We start from the raw sequence: 24,926 nt of genomic DNA, 5'->3' as shown, positions 1-24,926 counted from the left end.
CAGATTCTTAATTGCCTGAGTCACCAGGGAAAGCCCAACCCCTGCCTCCCGCCCCCACCACCAATAAAGAAATGAAAAGTCTTATTCAGGAAGATTTATGGAAAATTGGTAGGAATAGTTACTTGAGAGTGGCAAAATTCAGCATCAGGGTTCTCAATTGAGCACTGAGAACTGTCTGATGAAGACTGATTTGATTTCCGAACAAGTGCCAGCTCCTAATTGAACTATCAGTGTGAGCAAGGACATCAGCCTGGGACATCAGTTTATCCATTGGAAAGAAGAATCTATGACTGCTCAAAACTCATGCCCATCAGCATGCAGTATGCTGAATAATATTAAACCACCTTCTGATATTTATATCAGAACTTTGTATTTATAAAGCAATGTGTTGATTGTTAATTCAAAGTAAGCCTTCAAATTCAACTGACATTAAATCTCTTACTCTACAGACATTTCTGAGATACTGTGAGTGTTTACCTGTGTTGTTTGGATTTTCAGATCTTTGGCTACTTTTCCTCTGAAGAAGATTCTCTTATTAACCAAATGGATGAAGAAAATTTGGTTTTCCTCGTTTCTAGAAAACAGCGAGTTGTAATTTCAGGTGATAATTTAATTTCCCTAACAAATTAACGTGGGTTTTAATATTTTCTCAAAAATAAATAGTGGGAATACAACATTTCCATTGAACCATTTTCCATCTTATTTACTTGATCAGTAATTTATAACAAGAGAAGGGAGTGACAGTTTCAAATGCAGTATCAGAAGAAATTTGCAGTTGAATTGGAAATATTATTGTTGCTCTGAAGGACACTAAGTAGGGAATATAAGGAGGGAAAATTCCCATTTTTCAGAAATGGTTCAGATCTCAAGTTAAATCTCTCCACAATGTCACCTCAATAATGTGTGCTCCAGTACCAAATGGATCAATCACATTTTTAAAATATATATTCTTAAAATTGAATTTTCAAGTTTTCACTTATTAGAACTCTTTCCCAAGCTCCCACCCTTGATTATCTTATGGAGATTAGCCGTAACACCTCTCAGAGGTACATTTGGGTCAATAACAGAAGAGTGTTAGCTCAGTTTGAGGTCTCCAGTTTAGATATGTCTTTTGCTTTAAAATTTGAGCCTGGGTCCCATGAACTCATTTCCCTGTCCACTGTTGAAGCCATGGGTTTTCTTTCTTTTCTTCCCTCCAGGGAGGGAGAAGTCCAGGATGTGGAAAGGAATCCTCCAGAATCTGTCTCTGTCCTCAAGCATTTCATCTCAAATTCTAAGATGAAGGGCATAGTCTAGATCAAATCTGGTGTTCTTTAAAAAATAAAAAACAAAACAAAAACAAAAAACCCTGGGCTTACTTCAGTCCTTTGTGAACAAAACCCACCCTGGTTTTTGACCCCTCCTTAGTGCAACGCTAGAGCTCACCAGAGCCTAAACGCTGGGCTTCTCCATGGGAACTGTCGTCAAAGAACAGAAGCCAGGGAGCAGCGGTGATGCTGCTGCCATGACTTACTGAGGAGGGGCCAGTGACCACGGGAGACGTGTTTCTGGCCTCCTAAATTAGAATTTCAAAAGCATCTTCATAGATGGCCGTTGAGTTCTGTAACTTGTTTATTCACTCAACAAATAGTTGTTAAGGTCTACTTTGTAAGCCAGGCTTCCCTAGTGGCTCAGTGGTAAAGAATCTGCCTGCCAATTCAGAAGATGAGGGTTCGATCCCTGGGTGGGGAAGATCCCCTGGAGAAGGAAATGACAACCCACTCCAGTATTCCTGCCTGGAGAATTCCATGGACAGAGGAGCCTCGCTGGCTACAGTCCATAGGGTTGCAAAAGAGCTGGACGTGACTTAGTGACTAAACAACTTTGTGAACTAGGTGACTTTCTAAGTGCTGGGAACACAGTGGTGAACAATCATAAATCCCTGACCTCATGGAACCTATATTCTAATGGGGGAAGAGACAGACAATTTAAAAAAAAAAGAGTAAATTAAGCACTATAGAAAAAAATAATAAAGTGAGCAGATTGTGGAGAAAAATAAAGCAGGAGTGTGGGAGGAAGTTGAAGTTGGTTTGGACATGGGAACATGTGTTGGGACTTTAAACAGGGTAGTTGGGAAAGACGTGGGGGAGATAGGCAAGTAAAGCACACACTCCACGCTGGAGTGGAGTGGTGGGGGAGGGAGAATAGCAGAAGAGGGGAAGGTTAGAGCAGCAGCAGCGGAGAGGGCACTGATGTCCAGGGCCTTGAGGCCACACTAAAGACTTCTGAGACAAACATCTATGAGAGGGCCTGGCCTGAGTTACACTCCGACAAATGTTCTGGCTTCTGTGATTAAAGTGGTCTATAGTGGGGAGGGAATGGAAGCAGAAAACATGTTGGTGGCTTGACATAAAATACTCTCAACAGTTTTTGTGTTGTTTTTTTTTTCATATTGACCCCTCCAAGCAGTCTTTTGGAACTTCTTTCCTAATTGCAGGAAAATCCTGCAGGAAAATTTTCCTGCAGGAAAATCCATCCCCAACTCCCTCTCAACCTCATTCCCCCAACCTTCAGACATTTTAATATCTCAGATACTGTGTCTCTGCCTATGTACTGTATGTACATCCGAACTTGGACACAGAGAGTAAGAGTTGTTTACGTGCCTTGCCCACCAAGAACCAATTTGTATCCTTTTGGAGAAAATAATTTCTCTGTTGAGAATGTGTGGGTTAGGCAGATTATACTGGAGTTTGAAATTTGTTCCCTTGCTTTTCCTCTCTAAACATTTGCAATTATAAAAACTTGATTTAAATCATCCTGGGAAGAGGCTCAATATGTGTGGCTTTATCATTCAGCACATAGGCAAAGAAACAGGAAAGTGTTTTCTCCAAAATGCATAAAATAAAAAAAAGAAAGAAAGCCTAAAATAGTATTAAGGCAGTTTTATTTTTTTGTACTGGAGAGCCTGAGATAGTATTAGACTTTCGTTCTGTGTAAATCATATGGTGACAGTTCAAAGAAAGAATTCCTGAATTTGAAGATCTTAAAATAGAAATAATTCTAAAAGATATTTGGAAAACTCATTCTCAGAAATGTGCACATTGTGATCTTAACAACTTCTATGGGAGGTCATGGACCTGTTTAGTCGGAAAGCATTAAAAGGTCAGATTAGTATCTCTAAGGATAATTAAAAAGCAATCGTTGCTCATTTTTTTGGTTTTATTCTACTTTAGTTTTAAAGTAACTAGAGCCTTTCTAGCTTAACGTTGGTTGTTTCCCTTTTCTTTTATGATTAAAACTCTAACAAGTGACTTTTAGGGTCTTTACTGCTAGGAGCTGAAATGAGTGTGTACCATTCACAGGGAGTAGAAGACGGGATGTGATTAAGTGCATTGTCAAGATCCCTCAGTTGGATTTACTAATAACAGCTTCTCAGAAAGGAATGATAACAGTCTTCAATAGCCAGGTAATTTGAGAGCTTGGTTTTCTTCCTCTCTCCTACTTTTCTCTTTTGTTTTGTCTATGCATTATGCCTATGTATCAGATGCAGCAGAAACCATAACCATATTTAAGAGTTATTCCAAGAAATAAAACCAAGTATTATTAAAACAAGAAGCTTGCTCAACCCCAGAGCAGCTTTTGAGAATTTAGTAACCACATTTGTCATTGTTCCTCTGGGTAGCCTATTGAACCGCGTGCATCAACACAATTAAAGGATGCCCTTAGATAATTTCTCAAACAAAATGATAAAAACTCACAAGTCAAGTGATTTTGTCATAATACTACCACGTAATAAAAGGTTCCAACAAGAAACCTTGTGCTTGAGGTTTAAAAAAAGGCTCAGATGCTAGCTCCTCTATTTTACCATCCTATATGTTAAGCAGGGAACTTAATGAACCAACTTACATCTTTTCATGTCTCTTTTTCTCATATTTGTAAAATGAGGACAACAGGATCAGTCTCCCCACGCTCAGAGCACTGTAGTGAACATCAAATGAGATAATGAATATGGAAACATTTTAGGGCATTGCTATTAGCAATGTCATTTCTTTCTAAATTTATGTTTTTGGACTTCTATTTTCAAAATATGAGGGATTGTAATGGAATGTATGATGACATGATAAAATATGATATAGACAAGTGTTTGGTGTTAAATATACAGAAATTGATTTAATTATTAATTTATTTTTAAGTAGAGTCAAGCTTTATACAAATAAAATATGTTTAAAATAATTATCACATGATTAAAATTTCAACAATGATTTTCAGCCTTTCAGTGATTTTCATCACAGGCAGCCAGATTGTGGTATAGAGAACTGCCTGCACCCAGAGGTGCAGCAGGAGATTCTGAGTGCAGGTGTGGAGACTGGCTCCCCCTACGACCCCCACCATAGCTATGCATGTTACTTCTAGGCCCCAGTTCCTCCTTATCCAGACCAGAGAACATCTCTCCCTAGGTAGTTGTGCTGTTTGCATGATTCCATCAATACAAATCACTTAGCTTTGTTGTAAACCCTTAGTAAATAATGACAATTATAATTATGAACAAATAATGTGAAAATAAAAATGGATTTGCCTCATTAAGTAGGCTTCCCTTGTGGCTCAGCTGGTAAAGAATCTGCCTACAATGCAGGAGACCTCGGTTTGATCCCTGGGTTGGGAAGATTCCCTGGAGAAGGGAAAAGCTATCCACTCCAGTTTTCTGGCCTGGAGAATTCCGTGGACTGTATAGTCCACTGGGTTGCAAAGAGTTGAACACTCATTAAGTATGAAAATCTGCCTCAGTCTCTTTTTTTCTCTATGCATTATTATCCTTTTCATTTTTTTACCTTTAATTCCTCAAAAATAGAACTAATATGGTATCTAAAGAAAAACAGTGAGGAGAAAAATTATGATGTTCATAATGAGATAGTTTAGGATTATGCGAATTAAGTGAGATGGCATTATCAAATTTCCAGAGATGTGTGTGTGTCTCTTTCTCTTTCATATACACATAGGATTATGAAAATTTTAGAGCAGATAAGGGAATTTTAAAGTGTCTTCCATTAAAGATGGAGAGAAATAGGAGAGGAATTTCTCTAATCCCTTTATTTGTTCCTTTAGAAAAAAGTCCCTGGTTGGAAAAGTATTTTTGAACTCTTCAGATGAAAGACAGTCTGTGATGACTACAAATAACAGTTTGAGTAATCTCTTTGATTCACATTTTCTTCTTTTCACATAATCCATCCTTCTAGAAGGCCATTTTCTAAACTTCCCCAAAGACCATTTGAGCATGCAAAAGAAACTAGGTCATTAATAAACTTCAGACCCTTACCTTTACCTTGGGAGCAGTTAACATGCCTTAAGGGTATAAGAGGGCTTACCTGGGGGCTCAGTGGTAAAGAGCAAGTGCAAGAGATACGAGAGATGAGGGTTGGATCCTTGGGTTGGAAAAATACTATTGAGAATGAAATGGCAACCACTCCAGTATTCTTGCCTGGGAAATCCCATGGACAGAGGAGCGTGATGGGCTAGAGTCCACGGGGTCACAAAAGACTCAGACATGACTTAGCAACTAAACAACAACAACAAAAGGGTATAAGAGGCTGCTCATGTACTTAATAGCTCTCCTGAGATAAATCTATGATTCTTCACTAGTATAGTACTTAGGATATTATACTCACTCAATACGTATTTATTGGGGCTTCCCTCGTGGCTCAGATAGTGAAGAATATGCCTGCAATGCAGGAGACCTGAGTTCCATCCCTGGGTTGGGAAGAGCCCCCAAAGAAGAGAATGGGAACCCACTCCAGTAATCTTGCCTGGAGAATTCCATGGACAAAGGAGCCTGGTGAGCTACAGTCCATGGGATGGCAAAGAGTAGGACACAACTGAGCGAAACAACACGTACACATACATTTATTGAATAAAAGAGAAAACCCACTAGATAGAATGTTCTTAAATCTCAGTAACTTGAGAGATAACTTTCAAATGAAATGCTTTTTTTTCTATATCAATCTATGTTCATATTGACCTATTTACCTTTCTTGCCATTGCTGTTAGCATTATTTTGCAGTCCCAAATTTTAGTATCAGAGGTTGCTCTGAATAGTTAAAGAATGTGAAGGAACAAAACAATCAATAAAGTTTAAGAGCACAGTAACTGGGCTTAAAGATAAGACACAGAAGCCTAAAGTTGCCCAAAGCAAACAGTGCATTATTCCACAGAGACAGGCTTTTCAGAAGCAGGAGGAACCAGAAGACTCACAGAAGGTAGAAATGACAACTAAGGTTAAACCAAGGAGATAACATAGTGCTTTATATATAGCATTTTCATCTTTAATCATAGTGCCAATGGGGGTTCATTGTTCTCTTCCTTTTTCTTTTTTAATAGATGAAAGTTCAGACCAGTACCAATGTTACAGTAAGTACTTTTTAAAAATTCTTAATCAAGTTAAAATGATTGATGATGATTCTTCCATAACTAATCAAAATCTCAGTGAAGAGCCTGAATAGGCTCTGAGAATAAGATGTTTTTGTAGGTTGTAGTTTTATCTTTATTGACTAGGATCCAAACTAAACCTTGAGCAACAGCAAAGAGGACACAGATCTTGTTTTCTGAGTTAATTTGCTTGGAAACTGATTATTCCCTGAAAGCTTCTATTTAAAAGCTTTGGCTGCTTTTCTAAGTGTTCCTATTAAAGAATGTAAAAAAAAAAAATGGGCAAAACCCACACATTGTGCAGACAAGGAACTAGTCAGTGATGGTTATTTGTGCAATTTTGTAATTGATTCAATCCATATTACTAATTGGAACAGCAATCTTGTGGCAAATGTTGTAAAGCTATGGTGACTTCCCACTGTAGAATCCATGGCTTCTCGTGGTGGAATCCCATGGTGGAATCCCACCATGGCTTTACAAGGGACAGGGAATGGTTGGCTTTCACCTTATCTGTATGCACTGAAATGCACAGAGGTATCAGGCAGAGGAGTCTCTGAATCTCTCTTTCTTAAACTTTCTTAAAATTCCTAATGGGTTTTACAGAAGATTCAGGGCATACCTGGAGCAGTTTCTGGCACAGACACACTCACCAGTGGGAGCCTTTGTTCCTGTAACATCATGTGCTGTCAGTGATAATATGGGTCCAGGCCATGCCAACCTGGTGGCTTTTGGAAGGCATGAGGCAAACTTGTTGGCCTCAAGCTGATCCCTGACCAGATGATCACCAAGGTCTTATCCAGCTAAAAATGTTAAGCATGAGGACAGGGCCAGAGAACTTGCTTAATCAGTGCCCTAAATCTAGTCTTACCTCCTATGAAGAAGTGTTCTCATGTAGAACAGTGCACAAAGATGATTGCTTGACCAGTGGCTGTGTGCTTCCAGGAAGCTGTGCCAAGGCCCTGGCTATGCCATTCTCCAGCTGATGGTGCTGAGAAACTCAGGGTAAAAGGGAAAAAGATGGGACCCTCTTGTCAAGACATCAAAGAAGAGATATTGTGTGGCTCCTCTGCAAATAAGGGGGCAAAATGGTGCTTTTAACGTAACTAATCTACTCCTTAGTAGCCAGTCATTATGTGATAGAACAAAACACAGTACAGTCCAAAACACAACGTTCCAATTTCATGTTTTTCCATCAGGATACCTCCTGGATTACAGGATGCGATTACCTCTCACAGCTGAAACGAATTGTTGCTACTACGGAAAGGACCATTATCGTCTGGGATTATAAAGCTCAAGGGAGCAGCCAGGTACTGTGTTAAGGGAAATATTCAAAGAAATTGGATTGTCTTTTCCATACAGGTAGGATATGAGCAACTCACTTTCTCTATTGAACATCAGTTTCCTCATATATAAAATGAAAGTGAAGTGAAAGTTGTTCAGCTGTGTCCAACTCTTTGCAACCTCTTGGACTATACAGTCCATGGAATTCTCCAGGCCAGAATACTGGAGAGGGTAGCCGTTCCCTTCCCCAGAGGATCTTCCCAATCCAGAGATCGAACCCAGATCTCCAGGATTGCAGGCAGATTCTTTACCAGCTGAGCCACCAGGGAAGCCCAAAAAATCAGGGGTTAACTGTTAATAAAATAGTCTAGTCCAGCAGTAATATTCTGAGCCTTAATTAAAAAGGAACATATTTTCATTTAGCGTATGTTTAATTTGTTTTGTTTTTGAGAGCGAGAGATTGACTAGTTCATTTCTCATTTTACACCTTTCTCTGAATCCAAGTATTATCTTTGATTATGCTCATGTTATCCAGTTCAGACTTTCCCTTCAGTCCAGCTTTATTTGGCAAAAGAATTACTAAAATCAAATACCTAATTCTGGCAAAAAAATCTAATGGGGTAGATGTTAATGTTAATCCTTTCAGTAAATGAAATGTTACGGCTTAACCAATTTACAATATCTATTGAGCATCTGCAGAAACAAAGAACATGTTCCCTGTACTGAAACAAAACTCAGCCTTGAGGAATCTCATGAACAAACATAATATGTAATACAATGGTACAGAAAATTATAAAGTAAAAAGAACAAGAGCTCAGGGAGAGGTGAGATCACTAAGAACTGGTGTTATTTAAATATGCCCTCAGGAAGCAGGCTGACTTTGAAGGACATGGAAGATTAAGAAATAATTTACCCTTCCTCTGTGCCATACTAGTCTCAATGAAAAGTAAATTTCCTATGCTTGTCCACAACATTGGCCAGCTAATGATGCTAAGATGATTTTAAAGAAGACAACTGTTTGCTTAATGTATTTTAATATGTAATGTGTCACTATCTTGTGTCATATAGTTTGATTATAATCTCTTCCTTCTCACTCTCTTGTTTTCACTCTTGGTTTTCATTCTCATAGAAGCCTCCACTGTGTTGAAAGCATCTTCTTCCATGCTTCAGTACCCCTGCTTCTTCTCTCTTTCCCTTCTCATATTACCCCCAAGATGGGTCATCTCTTAAATCTCTGTCCTTCAAAACTTGAATCTCAGGTAGATGCTATAGCCCTGCTTTATTCCCTTGCAGTGGCTAAGCTCTGCTAGAGAAGAACCCAGAACCACACTATTTGGCATCGCTACAAAGTCAAGGTCTGCCACCTCGCTTGAGCACTCAGCGTCTTCTATCAACCTGTTTCTGATTCTTGCCAACTCACTTTCCCACTCCTGGCAAGTGTTCCCTTTCAGCAGATTAACTTCTTCCTGTTTCTGAGAATACTGAGTCTGGAAGGTTTGTCCTCTTTCAAATTCCAGCCTTAATTAAGCTTTAACTAAGAATGCAACACTACTTCCTTCCTTTCTTTGTTCCTCTCTCTAAAAACAAAATCTGACACTCTCTGTATCCAACACCCTCCACCCCCTCCTGCCTTGTCCAGAACAAGGCTCCATAGCTTCTTCCCTTTCTCTTCTTTTGACATTAATCTCTTCTCCTAGGATCCTCCTTTTCAACCTCCTCTGAATTCTCCTCTCAACCAATTCAGATCCCAGATCCAAGGTCAACTTCCATGATCATGGGACCCAAAGTGACCTCTTCAATAACTCTTTATCACAGCGCTCTGGCTTATTTTTTAAAGTGTACATCCCATTATCTGGAATTATCTGTTTTATTCATCTGTCTCCCCCAATTGGGATAGTAGTTCCACAAAGTCAGAAACTTTTGTTCATCATGAAGAGGAACTCAAAAGCCTCTTGATGAAAGTGAAAGTGGAGAGTGAAAAAGTTGGCTTAAAGCTCAACATTCAGAAAACAAAGATCATGGCATCCAGTCCCACCACTTCATGGGAAATAGATGGGGAACCAGTGGAAACAGTGTCAGACTTTATTTTTCTGGGCTCCAAAATCACTGCAGATGGTGACTGCAGCCATGAAATTCAAAGACGCTTACTCCTTGGAAGGAAAGTCATGACCAACATAGATAGCATATTGAAAAGCAGAGACATTACTTTGCCAACAAAGGTTCGTCTAGTCAAGGCTATGGTTTTTCCTGTGGTCATGTATGGTTGTGAGAGTTGGACTCTAAAGAAGGCTGAGTGCCGAAGAATTGATGCTTTTGAACTGTGGTGTTGGAGAAGACTCTTGAGAGTCCCTTGGACTGCAAGGAGATCCAACCAGTCCATTCTGAAGGAGATCAGCCCTGGGATTTCTTTGGAAGGAATGATGCTAAAGCTGAAGCTCCAGTACTTTGGCCACCTCATGTGAAGAGTTGACTCATTGGAAAAGACTCTGATGCTGGGAGGGATTGGGGGCAGGAGAAGGGAATGACAGAGGATGAGATGGCTGGATGGCATCACTGACTCGATGGACGTGAGTCTGAGTGAACTCTGGAAGTTGGTGATGGACAGGGAGGCCTGGCGTGCTGGGATTCATGGGATCGCAAAGAGTCGGACACAACTGAGTGACTGATCTTATCTGATCTGATCTGAACAGCCAGTGCCTAGAATGGTTCTTGCCATATTGTAGGTGCTCAATAAATATTTGTTGAATGACTGAATGAACCTGTCAATATGTTCAAGTTTTATTCATTCTATAGGAAACAAGACAGATTTAAAAATTTTTAAATACTTTTTTCTTCTCTCTTAGGTAGAAACTAAGTTCCAGGAAAGCAATAGCTATATAGCTTAGTGAACCCAGTTTGATAATACAGAGCCAGCTCGATAGATGCTTGCTGAATATTTCTGGATACATGTAGATGTTAGGATATTTTTCTCCTTGTAAAGTAATTGGGACTTTGATATTAGATTTTCCCATTTACCACTCATTTTTATTTCAATGGTCTTTTAACACCTGAACTTTTTTTTTTTTGCTTCCTGTTAATATTGCCTTAAAATTCAAGAAAGGAATATTCATAGTAATATATCAGAAAATCTCATTATTTATTGGACCAAAGATAGATACCTCACACTTTTCTCCAACAAAACACCCAAAAGCACAGTGTTGGGCTCACAGCAAGTGTTCATTAACTTCTACTTAGTTAACTTTGTTTTTTTTCAAGTTCCTTTAACAGTGGGAGTATCTAAAATGAAAAACATCAGAAAAGTAAAATCTTATAAATAATAAGAGCAATATTTAAATTTAATATTTAGATACTTAGAGCAACACAATAACATTTAAAGTGTTCTTCTGTTTCTAGGAAAACTATTTTGTCATAAAACCTATGGATCATTGCCTCCTCTGTGTGTGTGCAGTGTCTCTGCCTGACCAGCTCTGCCGAGATGACATCCTCTTGGGGGACGATGGTGGTTTTGTGAGCAAATTCACAGTAAATAGTGAAGACTTTGGATTAAAGCAGGCAAAATCCAAAAAAAGATTACAGAATCAGGTCTTAGACTCAAAGAACTTCAAAAGGTAAGGATATGATATGGATATACCAACAGTTTTAATATAGACATTGTTCAAATATTTATATAATGAAAATAATATGCCAGACCCCATGGTAGATATTTTAAATACAAAGCTGAAAAAGAATTTCTTTTTTGTTTTTTTTTTTTACCTCAAGGGACTTCCATTATAACAGGGAAGACAGGAAAATCAGCAACTGAAATCCCTATTTCAAATGCTATTGACAGTTAAAATCTATAGATACTTGAATGAATTAAAGAGTTCAATGAAAAATTAAATCATAAAAAAGGAAAAGGTACATATGGCTGTTTCCTAGTATTTAAATATGCAAGATTCTAAACATAAAAGCAATGGATACAGGACTCAAATAAAAAGTTTGATAGATTTGACTATACACAAAATCAAAAGATAATATCTTGAAAATAAATAGCAAACTGGGATAAATATAAAAATATGACAGACAGTGGGTTACTAATCTTTAATAGGTATTAGAATTCAATTAAAAATAATAATTTCTCAAGATAAAAATTGGCAGAGATGATGAACAGATAATTTACAAACATACCCACACAGTAGAAATAGTCAATGAACGTTTCAAACTGATCATCAGGCAAAAATGCTAACAACAGATATCTCCAACTGATGAGATTATGGGTGATTTCTATTGTCTTCTTTATAATTGTAGTGTTTTTGAAGTTTTTAGAGTAAGGTATATATTAATTTTATTAGCAGAAAAACAGACTTTTTACTAAAGACAACCTTTTTATTAATCAAAGTGCAACTTAAAGTCATATACAACTTCTCACTTATAAAATTAGAAAAGATTAAAAATGGGTACGATGCTGTGAGACAGGCATTCTCGCTTACTGCTTGTGGTGAAAAAATGAATTGAATCCCTTTCTGGAAAGCAGTTTGTGCAGATGCATCAAGGATCTTAAAAAACATTTATGCATTTAGACCTGTGATCCCCATGTGTTTAATGTTTAATATTTATATGTAAAATACAATTTTATCAGAGTCCTAAAAAATATTTAAGGCATCAAAGGCATGCAAAAAATCACAGTATAACCATATTAGAGGATGCCATGCATCCCCATTAAATTGTTTTGAAAAATATTTAATAATATGGAAAATGTTCATAATATAATATGAAGTAAAAATACTTTTGTTTGTCTATGTACATTTGAATCTAGTTTAATTTAAAAAACACACAGATGTCCATATGTATATATGTCCGTGTGTGTCTGTGTACTTCTACGTAGAAAGAAAAATGCTGAATGAAAATATACCCAAACATTAACAATGATTGTCTTTGGAACCTAAGAGAAGTGACTTTTATTTTCTTCTTTATGTTTTTCTACTTTCTAAATTTTGTACAAACAAAATTTTTCTTTCACAATAAGAAAAAAACCTTAAAAATACAAGATTATACTTTGTTATTAATATAGCAAATGTTTTATACCGGAGTTAGAATATGTAATTAAAAGCTCATTTACAGCTATCACTACAACAGAATTAAGACTAGTCCATTGCTGAAACCTTAAGAATGACATAATATTTGTCTGGTTCCATTTTCCATCTTTCATATATGAACAGTATGACATAGTTCCACCAAAGTACTAGCCTCTAATGGGAGCCTTTCCCAAAATGTGATGGGCTGTTCTATCCATTATCAAGCACTTTATTCCTGTTACGATAGGCTCTTAGATGCCGAGACATGAATCTTCTCTTTACTGAGATATGTGTCTGCTGTTGCTGCTGTTTAGTCACTAAGCAGTGTTTGATTCTTTGCGACTGTGGACTGTAGCTCACCAGGCTCCTCTGTCCGTGGGATTTCCCAGGCAAGGATATTGGAGTGGGTCACCATTTCTTTTTTTAGAGGGTCTTCCTTACCCAGGGATCGAAACCAAGTCTCCTGCATCGGCAGATGGGTTCTTTACCATTGAGATTCTTGGGCATGACTTAAATTATTTGAGACTGAAGTATATATGGTGGTTCAGATGGTAAAAAATCTGCCTGCAATGCGCAAGACCTGGGTTTGATCCCTGGGTTGGGAAGATCCCCTGGAGGAGGGCATGGCAATCTACCCCCGTGTTCTCACCTAGAGAATCCCCATGGGCAGAGGAGCCTGGTGGACTACAGTCCATGGGGTTGCAAAGAGTTGGACATGACTAAGCGACTAAGCACACACACACACATACACATATGTATATACTTAGGCTGAGTGTTGAGGCAAAAACATTGTAGAAATTTTAAAAAGTAGCCAGTATCCAGAGTTCAAAATTTAACACAATGTGACATGGAAAAAAGAAATCTCCCTCTTCACTCTGTTTCATCCAATATTGTCAAACTTTCCTGCCTTGAGTTATAAACATGTTTATTTCTCAACTACAATCTAAGATATTTGATGATAAGGATTTTATGTTAATCATCTTTATGTCCTCAGTACCTAGGATTGAGGCCATAAAGCTCAACCAGTGTTTTTGACTGAGGAAACAAATACACTGGCTTCCCTGGTGGCTCAGCAGGTAAAGGAGCCACCTGCAATGCAGGAGATGCGGGAGATATGGGTTTTATCTTTGGGAGCATGGCAACCCACTTCGGTACTCTTGCCTGGGAAATCCCATGGACAGAGGAGTCTGATGGGCTACAGTCCACAGGGTCACAAAGAGTCGGATGCAACTGAAGCGACTGAGCACAGACATGGCACACATATGACAGTTGCCCTAGCCTCAGCTTCACCAGTGATCTGGGATTGCAAACTTCCTTGTTCTTCAGTTTTGAATGTACTCATGGGAAATATGAAAATGAATTGACTCATATAAGATTTAAAATATTATAACACAGACTCATATAAGATAAAAAATATTATAAAACAGAATTTTTTCAATAGGGTAATGATGATAGTTGTTTCCCTGGTGGCTCAGTGGTAAAGAATCTACCTGCCAATGCAGGAAACTCAGGTTTGATCCCTGGTTTGGGAAGATCCTATGGAGAAGGAAATGGCTACCCACTCTAGTATTTTTGCCTGGGAAATTCCAGGGATAGAGGAGCTTGGGAGGTCATAGTCCATGGGTTTGCAAATGAGTTGGACATGACTTAGCGATTAAACAACAGCAACAAAAGATGATAGGGTCAATATTGGACTGAAATTCATCTTGATTAAAATTTAATTCTGAATCTATAGCTCAAAATCCGATGACAAACTTTTATTTTTTATTTTAAAATATGCTAGATGATGAAAACGTAAACAGTTGGAAGTTGCACAACGCATGCTACTGCTACTGCTAAGTCGCTTCAGTCGTGTCCGACTCTGTGCGACCCCATAGAGGGCAGCCTACCAGGCTCCCCCGTCCCTGGGATTCTCCAGGCAAGAACACTGGAGTGGGTTGCCATTTCCTTCTCCAATGCATGAAAGTGAAAAGTGAAAGTGAAGTCGCTCAGTTGTGTCCGACCCTCAGCGACCCCATGGACTGCAGCCCACCAAGCTCCTCCGTCCATGGGATTTTCCAGGCAAGAGTACTGGAGTGGGATTAATACATGGAGGCTTTACTATAGCTCAGAGTTACATTTTGGTTAAAGTAAAAGTGAAATACCAAATAGAAATTCAACATGATGTGTCTGTGAGTCTAACATAATCCCCTTTTTTCTTGTAATTCCCAGTGTTAAAAGGAAGCTACATAATGACTGGGTTATGAAAATTAGATATATTTCAGCCTTACATTGCTTTGGATCCTGCTCCTTAGACAACATTCATTCATTAGTTTTGGAATCCTTGAAAAGAATTGAGGATACTTTGTAAGTACAATTGTTTATATACATAAACATTTTGTGACTTTCAGGTGTTTTCCTTAAACTCACGGCAGCCTTGGAGCTTTTAATTGGTTTTTAGAAGAATCAGATGTTAAATATTCCATTTGTTCAACAAGATTAATTAGATTTTCCAGAAGGCAGTTGAAGTTACACAAATATGAACATGATTTCTCTTTTCTTTGAAGCAATTCTGCTCATTTGTTGTTTATTGGTGTATTCTATTAAAATAAATCAATGTTGATATAGCTATTTTTTCCAAACATAATTCTATTGGTAAAACTTTATACTTTAAAAATCATTCTTATAGGTCAATTGAGTATCTGTAGCACAATCATCATGTTTCATGTTTAATAAATACACAAAATGGCTCTCGTATAGACAGGTGAGTTTGAATAGTGTATAATCTTAGTTCCTCCCTAGTTAGATATTTATTAATAGTTATATTGATGTATAGCAAGGTTATACTAATATATAGCAACTATAAAACAGCCATTGTGTTTTTTAAAGAGAGATATATCCTACAGCATGTATAACCCTCAAAAACTTTATGTAGGTGACAGAAGCCAGACACAAAAGTGTATATGAAGAATTCCATTTAAAGGAAATGCCCAGAAAAGACAAATTGGTGGAAATAGAAAGTAGTAGATTAGTGGATGCCTGGGAGCAGGGGGAAGCAGGGATCCCAAGTGGGCACAAAAGAACTTTCTGGGATTAGGGAAGGCTAAAGAAGAAAGTGTGATCACATGATCATATCAATAGATGCATAAAAAGCACTTGACAAATTCCAACACCCATTCCTGATAAAAACTCTCAATCTGGACATAGTCATTATACAAGTTTTAGAGAAATAACTCAAAATGGATTATATACCCAAAGATAAAATGCAAAACTATAAATCTCCTAGAAGAAAATCCAGATGACTTTGGGTTTGGCAATAACATTTAAGATACAACTGCATGAAAGAAATCACTGGCAAACTGGACTTCATTCAAATTAAAAATTCTGTTTTGAAAAAGACACCATCAAGAGAACAAGAAGACAGGCCCTAGATTAGGAGAAAATATTTGCAAAACATATATGTGATTAAAGGACAGTTATCCAAAATATACAAAGAACTCTTATAATACAACAATAAAGCAACCTGATTGAACAATAAGCAAAAGATCTGAGCAGACACATTACCAAAGAAGGTATACAGATGGCAACAAGTACATGAAAAGGTGTTTCACATCCTACATCACTAGAGAAATGCAAACTAAAGTCACAATGAGATATCATTACACACCTACTAGTGCCCAACGTCCAAAACATTGACATCAAACGCTGGCAAGAATGTGGAACAACAGGAGCTCTCATTCAGTGCTGCTGGGAATGGAAAATGAGCACAGCCACCTTGGAAGATAGTTTGGCAGTATTACTGATCACCCTCCCTAAAACTCTATTCTCTTGGCTTCTGGGAAGCCAGAGTTTTCTCCCAGAATCTTATGTTTGTTCTTTTCCCTTGTGATTTCTCTTTTTGCATCTGCTATTTTTGTGGTGGCATTCTCCAGAGTTTTGTCCTTAACCAACCTTAATAGTCACTTTCTATGCAAAATCTTGGGCTATTTTCCTCTATCCCAATATATTAATACCTGTATACTGATGAAACCCAAGCTGTCTTGAAACTAGACTTACTTATACCTGCTCACCATGTCCACCTAGATATCTCATAGCCCCTTAAATGTATTGTTCATAGCTAAATTTTACTTCCCTCACCTTTTAATCTATGCCTTTTATAGCATTTTAACTTTTCTTGGTAGCACTGAAATGGTGCACCTCAGAATGGGACTTGACCCCACGCAGTGGGACTCGAACTCAGGCTAAAGCCAGACTGGGACCTGAACTCAATGATTTTTTAATTAGAATCACTCACCTCGTGTCAGGACTTACTGTGGCTCAGGTTCTTTGTGCCGAAGTACAGAAGGAATTGAGTGAGAGGCAAAGTGATAGGCAAGAAGTAGATTCACTAACATAGGACATTTGTGAGAAATGCAAACAGGCTGGCGGGACTCTGCCCTGAGGATTAAGTGCGCTACATTTTTATAATCAAAGGAAAGTGAGGGAGGGGGAAAAGACTGCCTTCTTCCTCATTCTTCAAGTAGATGCCAGGCTTGCATCACTAGCTCCTCATTCCTATTGGGCAGGAGAGTGTCTGACCGTATGAGGTCAAACTAGGACTGTCATAGTGCTTATTCAAATCAGCTGAAAGGTGGATTTTTTTCTTTCACTTAATGACTTGGGGCATATCTCATACTTTATAGTTAAGCAGGCCTGCTTCATTCCACAACGATCTGATAGCTTTTTGCGGCTGCTGCTGCTGCTAAGTCACTTCAGTCGTGTCTGACTCTGTGCAACCCCATAGACAGCAGCCCACCAGGCTCCCCCGTCCCTGGGATTCTCCAGGCAAGAACGCTGGAGAGGGTTGCCCTTTCCTTCTCCAATGCATGAAAGTGAAAAGTGAAAGTGAAGTCGCTCAGTTGAGTCCGACCTTCAGCAACCCCATGGCCTGCAGCCTTCCAGGCTCCTCCATCCATTTTTGAGTGATCATTAAATTACAGGGGTCTCCCATGCATCAGGACAAGTTGTACTTGGTCCGAGTTTACAGCATAATTTCTTTGTAATCTCTCTGTGTGTTAGTTGCTTAGTCATGTCTGACTCTTTGGGACCTCATAGACTGTAGCCAGCCAGGCTCTTCTGTTCATGGAATTCTCCAGGCAAGAATACTGGAGTGGGTTGCCATTCCCTTCTCCAGGGGATCTTCCCAACCCAGGTATTGAACCTGAGTCTCCTGCATTGCAGGCAGATTCTTTACCATTTGAGCCACCAGAGAAGCACAGCTGTTTCTTCATCTAATACAAAATCACTTGTTAAGAAGGGTCTCCCATACATTAATTCATAGGGACTGCATCTTAGCTTTTCTTTGGGGGCTGCCCTTATTCTCATTAGAGTAATTGGTAATATTTGGACTCAGTTTTCCTGAGTCTCTCGGCATAATTTGGCTATACTTCACTTCCAAGTATCATTCATTTTTTCCACTTTCCCTGAGGATTGGGGTCTCTATGCTATATGAAGGGAGGACTTTCCCCCAGGGTTTTAGCTACTTGTTGGGGCATTTTAGAGGTAAATTTAGAGGTATCACTTTGTATAGATTGAGGTAATCCTCAATAGATAATAGGGATTATCTCCTTAAGCAAGTGTTTTGTTACCTCTGAGGCCTGTTCTCTCTGTGTGGGAAAAACCTCTACCCATCCAGTGAATGTCTACCACTACCAATAAATATTTGTATCATCTGGACTTGGGCATGTGAGTCATGATAGTATAAGACAGATTAGTATAAGACAGATTAGATAGTATAAGATAGATTAGACAACAATAGGGTAGATGGATTCCATTGCTTCATTAACAGTCCTTAGATCTTGTACAAATTGATACTCCCTAGTTGGTTTGAAAATGTGTTCCTGGTGGCTCAGTTGGTAAAGAATCCACCTGCAATGAGGGAGACCTGGGTTCAATCCCTGGGTTGGAAAGATCCTCTGGAGGAGGACATGGCAAGCCACTCTAGTATCCATGCCTCGAGAATCCCCGTGGACAGAGGCGCCTGGAGGGCTACAGTCCATGGGATCACAAAGAGTTGGACATGACCGATCGACTTTCACTTTCAATATTGGCATATTACATGGTAACTGACAGAGTACCATCAATCCATCCAAGTTATTCCTTTACTAAGGGAAAAGATTCCTCTCTGATTTTAGGGGGTATTGCTTTTTGCAGGGATATTCCTGCCTAGGTCTTAACTTAATAACCACTGGCTGGATATCTTTGGTCAAGCCTGGAACATCGATACTCCACACTCCAGGGTCTACTAAGGGTTCCATATCAACTTCAATCTGTTCCTTTTCGCTTTCCGTTAAAACCATTTGGCAATGAGGGTGATCTCCTTGCTCCTCCAGAAACAGAGTGGTCCCTAATTTAGTTAATAAATCTCTCCCTGTTAAAGGGATGGGACAATCAGGCACAAACTGCAAGCAATGTGAAAACAATTGGCCAGTGATGTTTCACAGAAGGGGTTCCAGGAAACCATGCCCTTGTCTCCTCCCTGACACTCTGTTGTTGTTTAGTTGCTAAGTCATGTCTGACTCTTGCAACCCCATGGACTATAGCCTGTCAGGCTCCTCTGTCCATGGAATTTCCCAGGCAAGAACACTGGAGTGAGTTGCCATTTCTGATCTTCCTGACCCAGGGATCAAACTCAAGTCCCTGCACTAGTAGGTGAATTCTTTTACCACTGAGCCACCAGGGAAGCCCTGACACTCCATTACATATTCCTTATGATTGCTAAGGTTTCCAACCCTCTGGGTTATTATGGAGAAGGTTGCAACAGTGTTTACAAGAAATTCTATCAAGTGGCCCACCACATCAGTGATCACTCATGGCTCAACATTAGTTATGTAGATAGTATCTCTAGGCAGAGAAGCTTTCAGCCTTGAGCCCTGTCAGTCTTCTGATTGTGAAACCATTAGTGGTCCTCAATGGTCACTCTCTGGCATCTGGGACATTCCCTCTTCCAATGCTCTGGCTGTTTGCAAAGGCATGTTAATTGCCATCCTCCCTCCAATGCCCCTTTTGTCCACACAGAGTACACTGGCCTTGTATGGGTACCCATGGACCCTGTGGTCCACTAGGGACAGACTGGCTCAGCAAAGTCAGCCTCCCAGTTGGTGGTCTCTGAGCAGACAAAGTCACTGTAAGTATTTGGACCCTTAATATATTTCTCTGGGTGCGTTCAGCCTTTTTTGCAATATCCCCATTATTGAAAGCTGAATAAGCCAATTGGAGCAAATCACTCATTAGAGTTTGAGGACCAGCAGTAGCTTTCTGAATTTTGCACCTGAGATCTGGGGCAGACCGGGCTATCAAATGCATAGCCAAAAGAGTCTGTCCTTTGGAGGAGAAGGGATCTACATCTATGTACTTCCTAAGCCTCTTCTAGTCTCCCTTGGAAAACTGTAGGATGTTCATCCTGCCCCTGTTGGACCTCTTTTACTTTTTCATAATTAACAGGTTTTACTCTAAGGTTATTTGTGTGTTTTGTTTGTGTGTGTGTGTGTGTGTGTGCGCGTGTGCATGTGCGCATTCTAAGTTGCTTTCGTGGTGTCCGACTCTTTGCAACCTAATGGACTGTAGCCCTCCAGGCTTCTCCGTCCATGGGGTTCTCCAGGCAAGAATACTGGAGTGGGTTGCCATGCCCTCCTCCAGGGGATCTTCCTAAAGCAGGGATCAAACCCATGTCTCATGTCTCTTGCATTGGCAGGTGGGTTCTTTACCACTAGCACCACCTGGGAAGCCCAAGTTTCTTCATATCTTCTATTAACCAGTTAATCATATGGTCCTATCTCTATCAGTAGAATTTACCTGGTAATCCATTGTGAGTCTGTCTCAGGGATAGTGTCACTCCCCACCTGGTGGTAGACCCTGCATGGGTCTACTGGACTCGGGCTGCCAGGTGGTCTGCAAGGGCTCTGGCCACCAGTATTGTTCGCTGCTTTTCCTTGAGGGTGCAACAGTGGGACAGTAAGATCTGTAAATCTCCTCAGGTGAGATCAAAAGTTCTCACTAGTTGGGTAAACCCCTTTGAAAAAGCTCAGGATCCTCAGATAAACTTCTCAACTTGTCCTCTGCCATACTTAGATCAGACATTGTGAAAGGTACATGGACCTCTTACTGTTCCCTGATTTCTATCAGGGCCTTCTCTCAGAGGCAAAACTGAAGGGGCCGTTGGTTGGTAACTTATAATCGCTGTGAGTGCAAGCTGGGCTAAGGATGGGCCCCTTGAGTATCTCAGGGTACAAAGAAGAGGTTCTTGAATATGAGGGGAGGCACCTCTTTTCATCCCTAGCGACTCCCCCTGGGGTAATAGCCTTAGCTGGAGGAGAGGCTTCGGCCAGCAGGGTGGCCTCTGAGGTTAGTACCCTGGCTTCCCCTGGGGCAATAGCTCCTCCCAGCGGTCAGGGAGTAGCTCCTACTGAAAAAGCCGCTCCTAACTGCAATATAGTATAACTCAGGGACCCATTGAGTATCACTTTTCTTCCTAACTCATATTGTAGGTTGTTGGTGGTGGTGGTTTAGTCATTAAGTCATGTCTGACTCTTGTGACCCCATGGACTGTAGCCCGCCAGGCTCCTCTGTCCATGGGATTTCCCAGGCAAGAATACTGGAGTGGGTGGCCATTTCCTTCTCCAGGATATCTTCCTGATCCAGGGATCATACTTGTGTCTCTTGTGTCTCCTGCATTGCAGGCAGATTCTTTACCACTGAGCCACCAGGGAAGCCCATATGGTAGGTTATGTACCTAATAAATATTTTTCTTTTTAATTTCTGTTGTCTGAATCTTTCCCAGTCCTGGAGGATATGGCCCAGAGGGGTAATTTGTTGGGATTGATGCAGTCTGATTCATTTCAGACCCAAACCTGAGGAGATGTCTTTAACTCCCATGCTATCCAAAATTCCATTCAAGTCAAAATCCATCCATAATTTGGTCAAGGATTGCCCTTATGATTTTAGATGCTATCCCTTCCGAGGTATTTTTCCAACCAGGTGTTAGTACCTGAAAAATTGCTGAAAGGGAATAGAACAGAAGTTATCCCCAGTGGTGTCCATGATGAGTGGGAGTTGCTCTGGCTGCAAGCTGGGAATAAAGTGTCAACACTTGTAAGGATCAGACATAGGGGAGTAAATTAAGAAGTTCATCTTGGTGGTCACACAGGTGTTCTGGGGTTAACAAAAGAAAGAAATAGAGCAGGCAAATCTAATACAGTTATGTTAAGTTTAAAAATAAAATAAAATTAAAAAAAAAAAAAAAAAAAAGAATGTAGGAGCAAAAACTCAGAATCAAAGAGTACAGAGATTAATAGTTCTGTCTTGGACCTGCTGCTGGATGTGCATAAGCATACAGGGTTGACCCACCAGTCAAAAATGAGCAGACATTGGCAGAACATCCTCCCCGGTACACCTGGCTCATGGTGTCCTACTGGCCCCTTTAGGACTGAGAGCTAACTCTCGTGTTTTCTTACCTTACCACTGTCCTTTCGTGACTTGACAGCTGAAACTGTGCACCTCAGTTTGGGACTTGAACATTTTAGCTGAGATCACACACCTGGTTTCAGAACTTAATGAAGCTCAGGTTCTTGATGTCTCATCACAGAAAAATTTCAGTGAGAGACAAAGTGATAGGTAAGAAATAGATTGGAGAGAAACATACTCCATAGACAGTGTGGGCCATCTCAGAAGGAGAGAGAAAGGCTTTGAAATATGGTTTGGTTAATAATTTCATAGACAAATGAGTGAGAGGATTATTCCAACTATTTTGGGGAGAGGGCAGAAATTTTCAGAAATTGGTCCTCTGCCCACTTTTTGATCTTTGATGGTAGTACTTGGAACTATCATGGCGCCTGTGAGTGTGTCATTTAACTTGCTGGTGTACAGTGAGTGTATACTGAGGCTCAAGGTCTAGCAGAAGTTGACTAGCTTCCCATCTTGAAAAGTGTTAGTTGCTCAGTTGTGTCCGACTCTGTGATCCCAGGGACTGTAGCCTGCCCGGCTACATGGTTGCTGTCCATGGTTCTCCAGACAAGAATATTGAAGTGGGTAGCTCTTCCTCCTCCAGGGGATATTCCTGACTCAGGGATCAAACCTAGGTTTCCTGCATTGCAGCCAGATTCTTGAACATCTGAGGATCTATTTAATTCTAATCAGTCTATGTCGTGTTTTCAGGCTACATCATTTTTTAAATGTTTGTGCCATGCCCCCTTCCCTCCTATTTCAGCACCATGATCCATCAAATCATTCTGGGCAAAAATTTAGCAACCCCACATAATTCCTTTTCCCCTCAACTTTCACAAATAATCAATCACAAATTTGTCTATATCGCCTTATAAATTCTTGTTGAATCTCTTGTCTTCTGTATCTCTATTGACCTAGGCTCTCCTCTCCAATTATCCTCTTGTCTCAGTACTCTTCCAAGAATTCCTGTAGACATGATGTCTAACCATCAGATTTCATTTCCATGTTCTCTCATTGACTCTGTGATTGTGTTCTGAGAACTCTACAGCTTGTGTTTAATTTATATCTATTTCTTTTATAACCCAAATCCACAATTGGGCACTTATAAAGAAAATTTATTCTCACCTGAAGTTTAAGGTGATAATTGCAATCCAAGGTGCTTCTGGGTATAGTCCCTTAGGTTCATTATCTCAAAGATAGCCCTCAAATACCAGCTATATATAATAAATTATGCTTTATAAGGCCCAGTTTTTGGGAAGAGCCCCGTTTAAAGAAGTGTAGTCCAGTGGGCAAAAATAATTAAAAAGAAACTGCAATATATTTTAAAATTACAAATGCAAGTATCCCTTGACTTGCAGTATCATTTCTAAGAACTTATAGAAAAATGGCACTTTTACAAGACTGCTCATTGCAATATTATTTGTAATCACAAAAAATCTGACAGTCTGATGTTCCTCAGATTAAAGGATTTAGTCATTCAAGGGAATACTCTATGACAATTTTAAAAAGAATAAGAAAGTTTTTTAATGTACATATTTGGAAAGATCTTCAAGATTTATTATTAAGTGGAAAATCAAGGAACAGAATAGTATATACTACCCTTTTATTTATGAACAAAGAAAAGGAAAGGAAACATACAAGACAAGAGTAGACTAAGGTCAGGTGCTTTATGCCTAAGGGAAAATAACATGGTACCAGACTAGAAAATAACACAAAAGGCTTAAACTAAATGGTGGGGGCAGGAGGGTGGAGTCTAGGAAAGGCCTTTCGGAGAAATTAATATTCAAACAGACACCTGCATCTGTCTGTAATGAGGGAGACCTGGGTTCGATTTCTGGGTTGGGAAGATCCCTGGAGGAGGGCATGGCAGCCCACTCCAATATTCTTGCCAGGAGAATCCCCATGGACACAGGAGCTTGGTGGGTTTGCAAAGGAGTCCATGGGTTCGCAAAGAGTCAGACATGACTGACCAACTAAGCACAGCACATACACCTGCAGGAGGGTGGTTGCTAGTGTGGCTACAATCCAGGGGAGAAACATCTTTGGCCTATGCAGAAGCTCTTGAGGAGGAAGAGAGTTCAGTGAGGCCAGAAAGGAGGCTGAAGAGATTACAAGGCTGGATCAAAGGGAGGAAGAAGGTGAAAGATGACAGGGACCACCCAGCGGCGCCTAAGCCGTGTGGGCCAAGTGATGGAACCTGGTATTCCTGAAAGCATCAGTAATCCACTGGAGAAAAGTGATGTGATCCAATTCATGTTTTAGAAAGGTCACTTTGGCTGCAACTTAACGGGATTTGGAGTGGGATTGGGGAAAGAGGAATAGAAAATAGTGGAAGCTGAGAAATTAGTTTATTGCAGTAGTTCTGGTGAGAGGGGATGGAGAGTTGAATCAGGATATTATTTATTTTTAATGTATTTATTCATTTTTGGCTGCATGCGGGCTTTCTCTTGTTGCAGTAGGCAGAGGCTACTCTGTTGTGGTGTGTGGGCTTCTCACTGCAGTGGCTTCTCTTGCTGGGAGCACAAGCTCTAGGATCTGTGGGCCCAGAAGTTGTGGTGCTTGGGCTTTGTAGCCTCATGGTATGTGGGATCTTCCTGGACTACAGGTCGAACTCATGTCCCCTGCATTGCAAGGTGGATTCTTAACCACTGGACCACAGGGAAGCCCAAAGCAAAGATATTATGATGGAAATGGGAAGAAGTGGTCAATTTCATGTCTATTTAGGAAGTAAAA

The 24,926-nt window shown here is 39.9% G+C and overlaps 2 protein-coding genes across 2 annotated transcripts in view; one reads left to right on the top strand and one right to left on the bottom strand.

Annotated features, from left to right (window-relative positions):
- The window catches only part of WDR64 (WD repeat domain 64), a 120,105-nt gene that overhangs the window by 15,301 nt on the left and 79,878 nt on the right, over positions 1 to 24,926 (top strand). Inside the window, exons 3-8 of the mRNA XM_055582169.1 lie at positions 499 to 601; positions 3,342 to 3,445; positions 6,352 to 6,381; positions 7,596 to 7,706; positions 11,074 to 11,288; positions 14,946 to 15,080. Of these exons, the coding sequence (XP_055438144.1) occupies positions 499 to 601; positions 3,342 to 3,445; positions 6,352 to 6,381; positions 7,596 to 7,706; positions 11,074 to 11,288; positions 14,946 to 15,080 (698 nt within the window). The remainder of the gene's footprint in view (positions 1 to 498; positions 602 to 3,341; positions 3,446 to 6,351; positions 6,382 to 7,595; positions 7,707 to 11,073; positions 11,289 to 14,945; positions 15,081 to 24,926) is intronic.
- FH (fumarate hydratase) overlaps positions 1 to 24,926 on the bottom strand; it is a 215,845-nt gene that overhangs the window by 172,598 nt on the left and 18,321 nt on the right. The gene's annotated exons all lie outside the window — the stretch shown is intronic.

Source organism: Bubalus kerabau, chromosome 5 (assembly GCF_029407905.1).
Source record: "Bubalus kerabau isolate K-KA32 ecotype Philippines breed swamp buffalo chromosome 5, PCC_UOA_SB_1v2, whole genome shotgun sequence".
Classification (NCBI taxonomy): Eukaryota; Metazoa; Chordata; class Mammalia; order Artiodactyla; family Bovidae; genus Bubalus; species Bubalus kerabau.
Note: the sequence above shows the minus strand (reverse complement) of the source record. Positions and strands in the feature narration are given on the sequence as shown.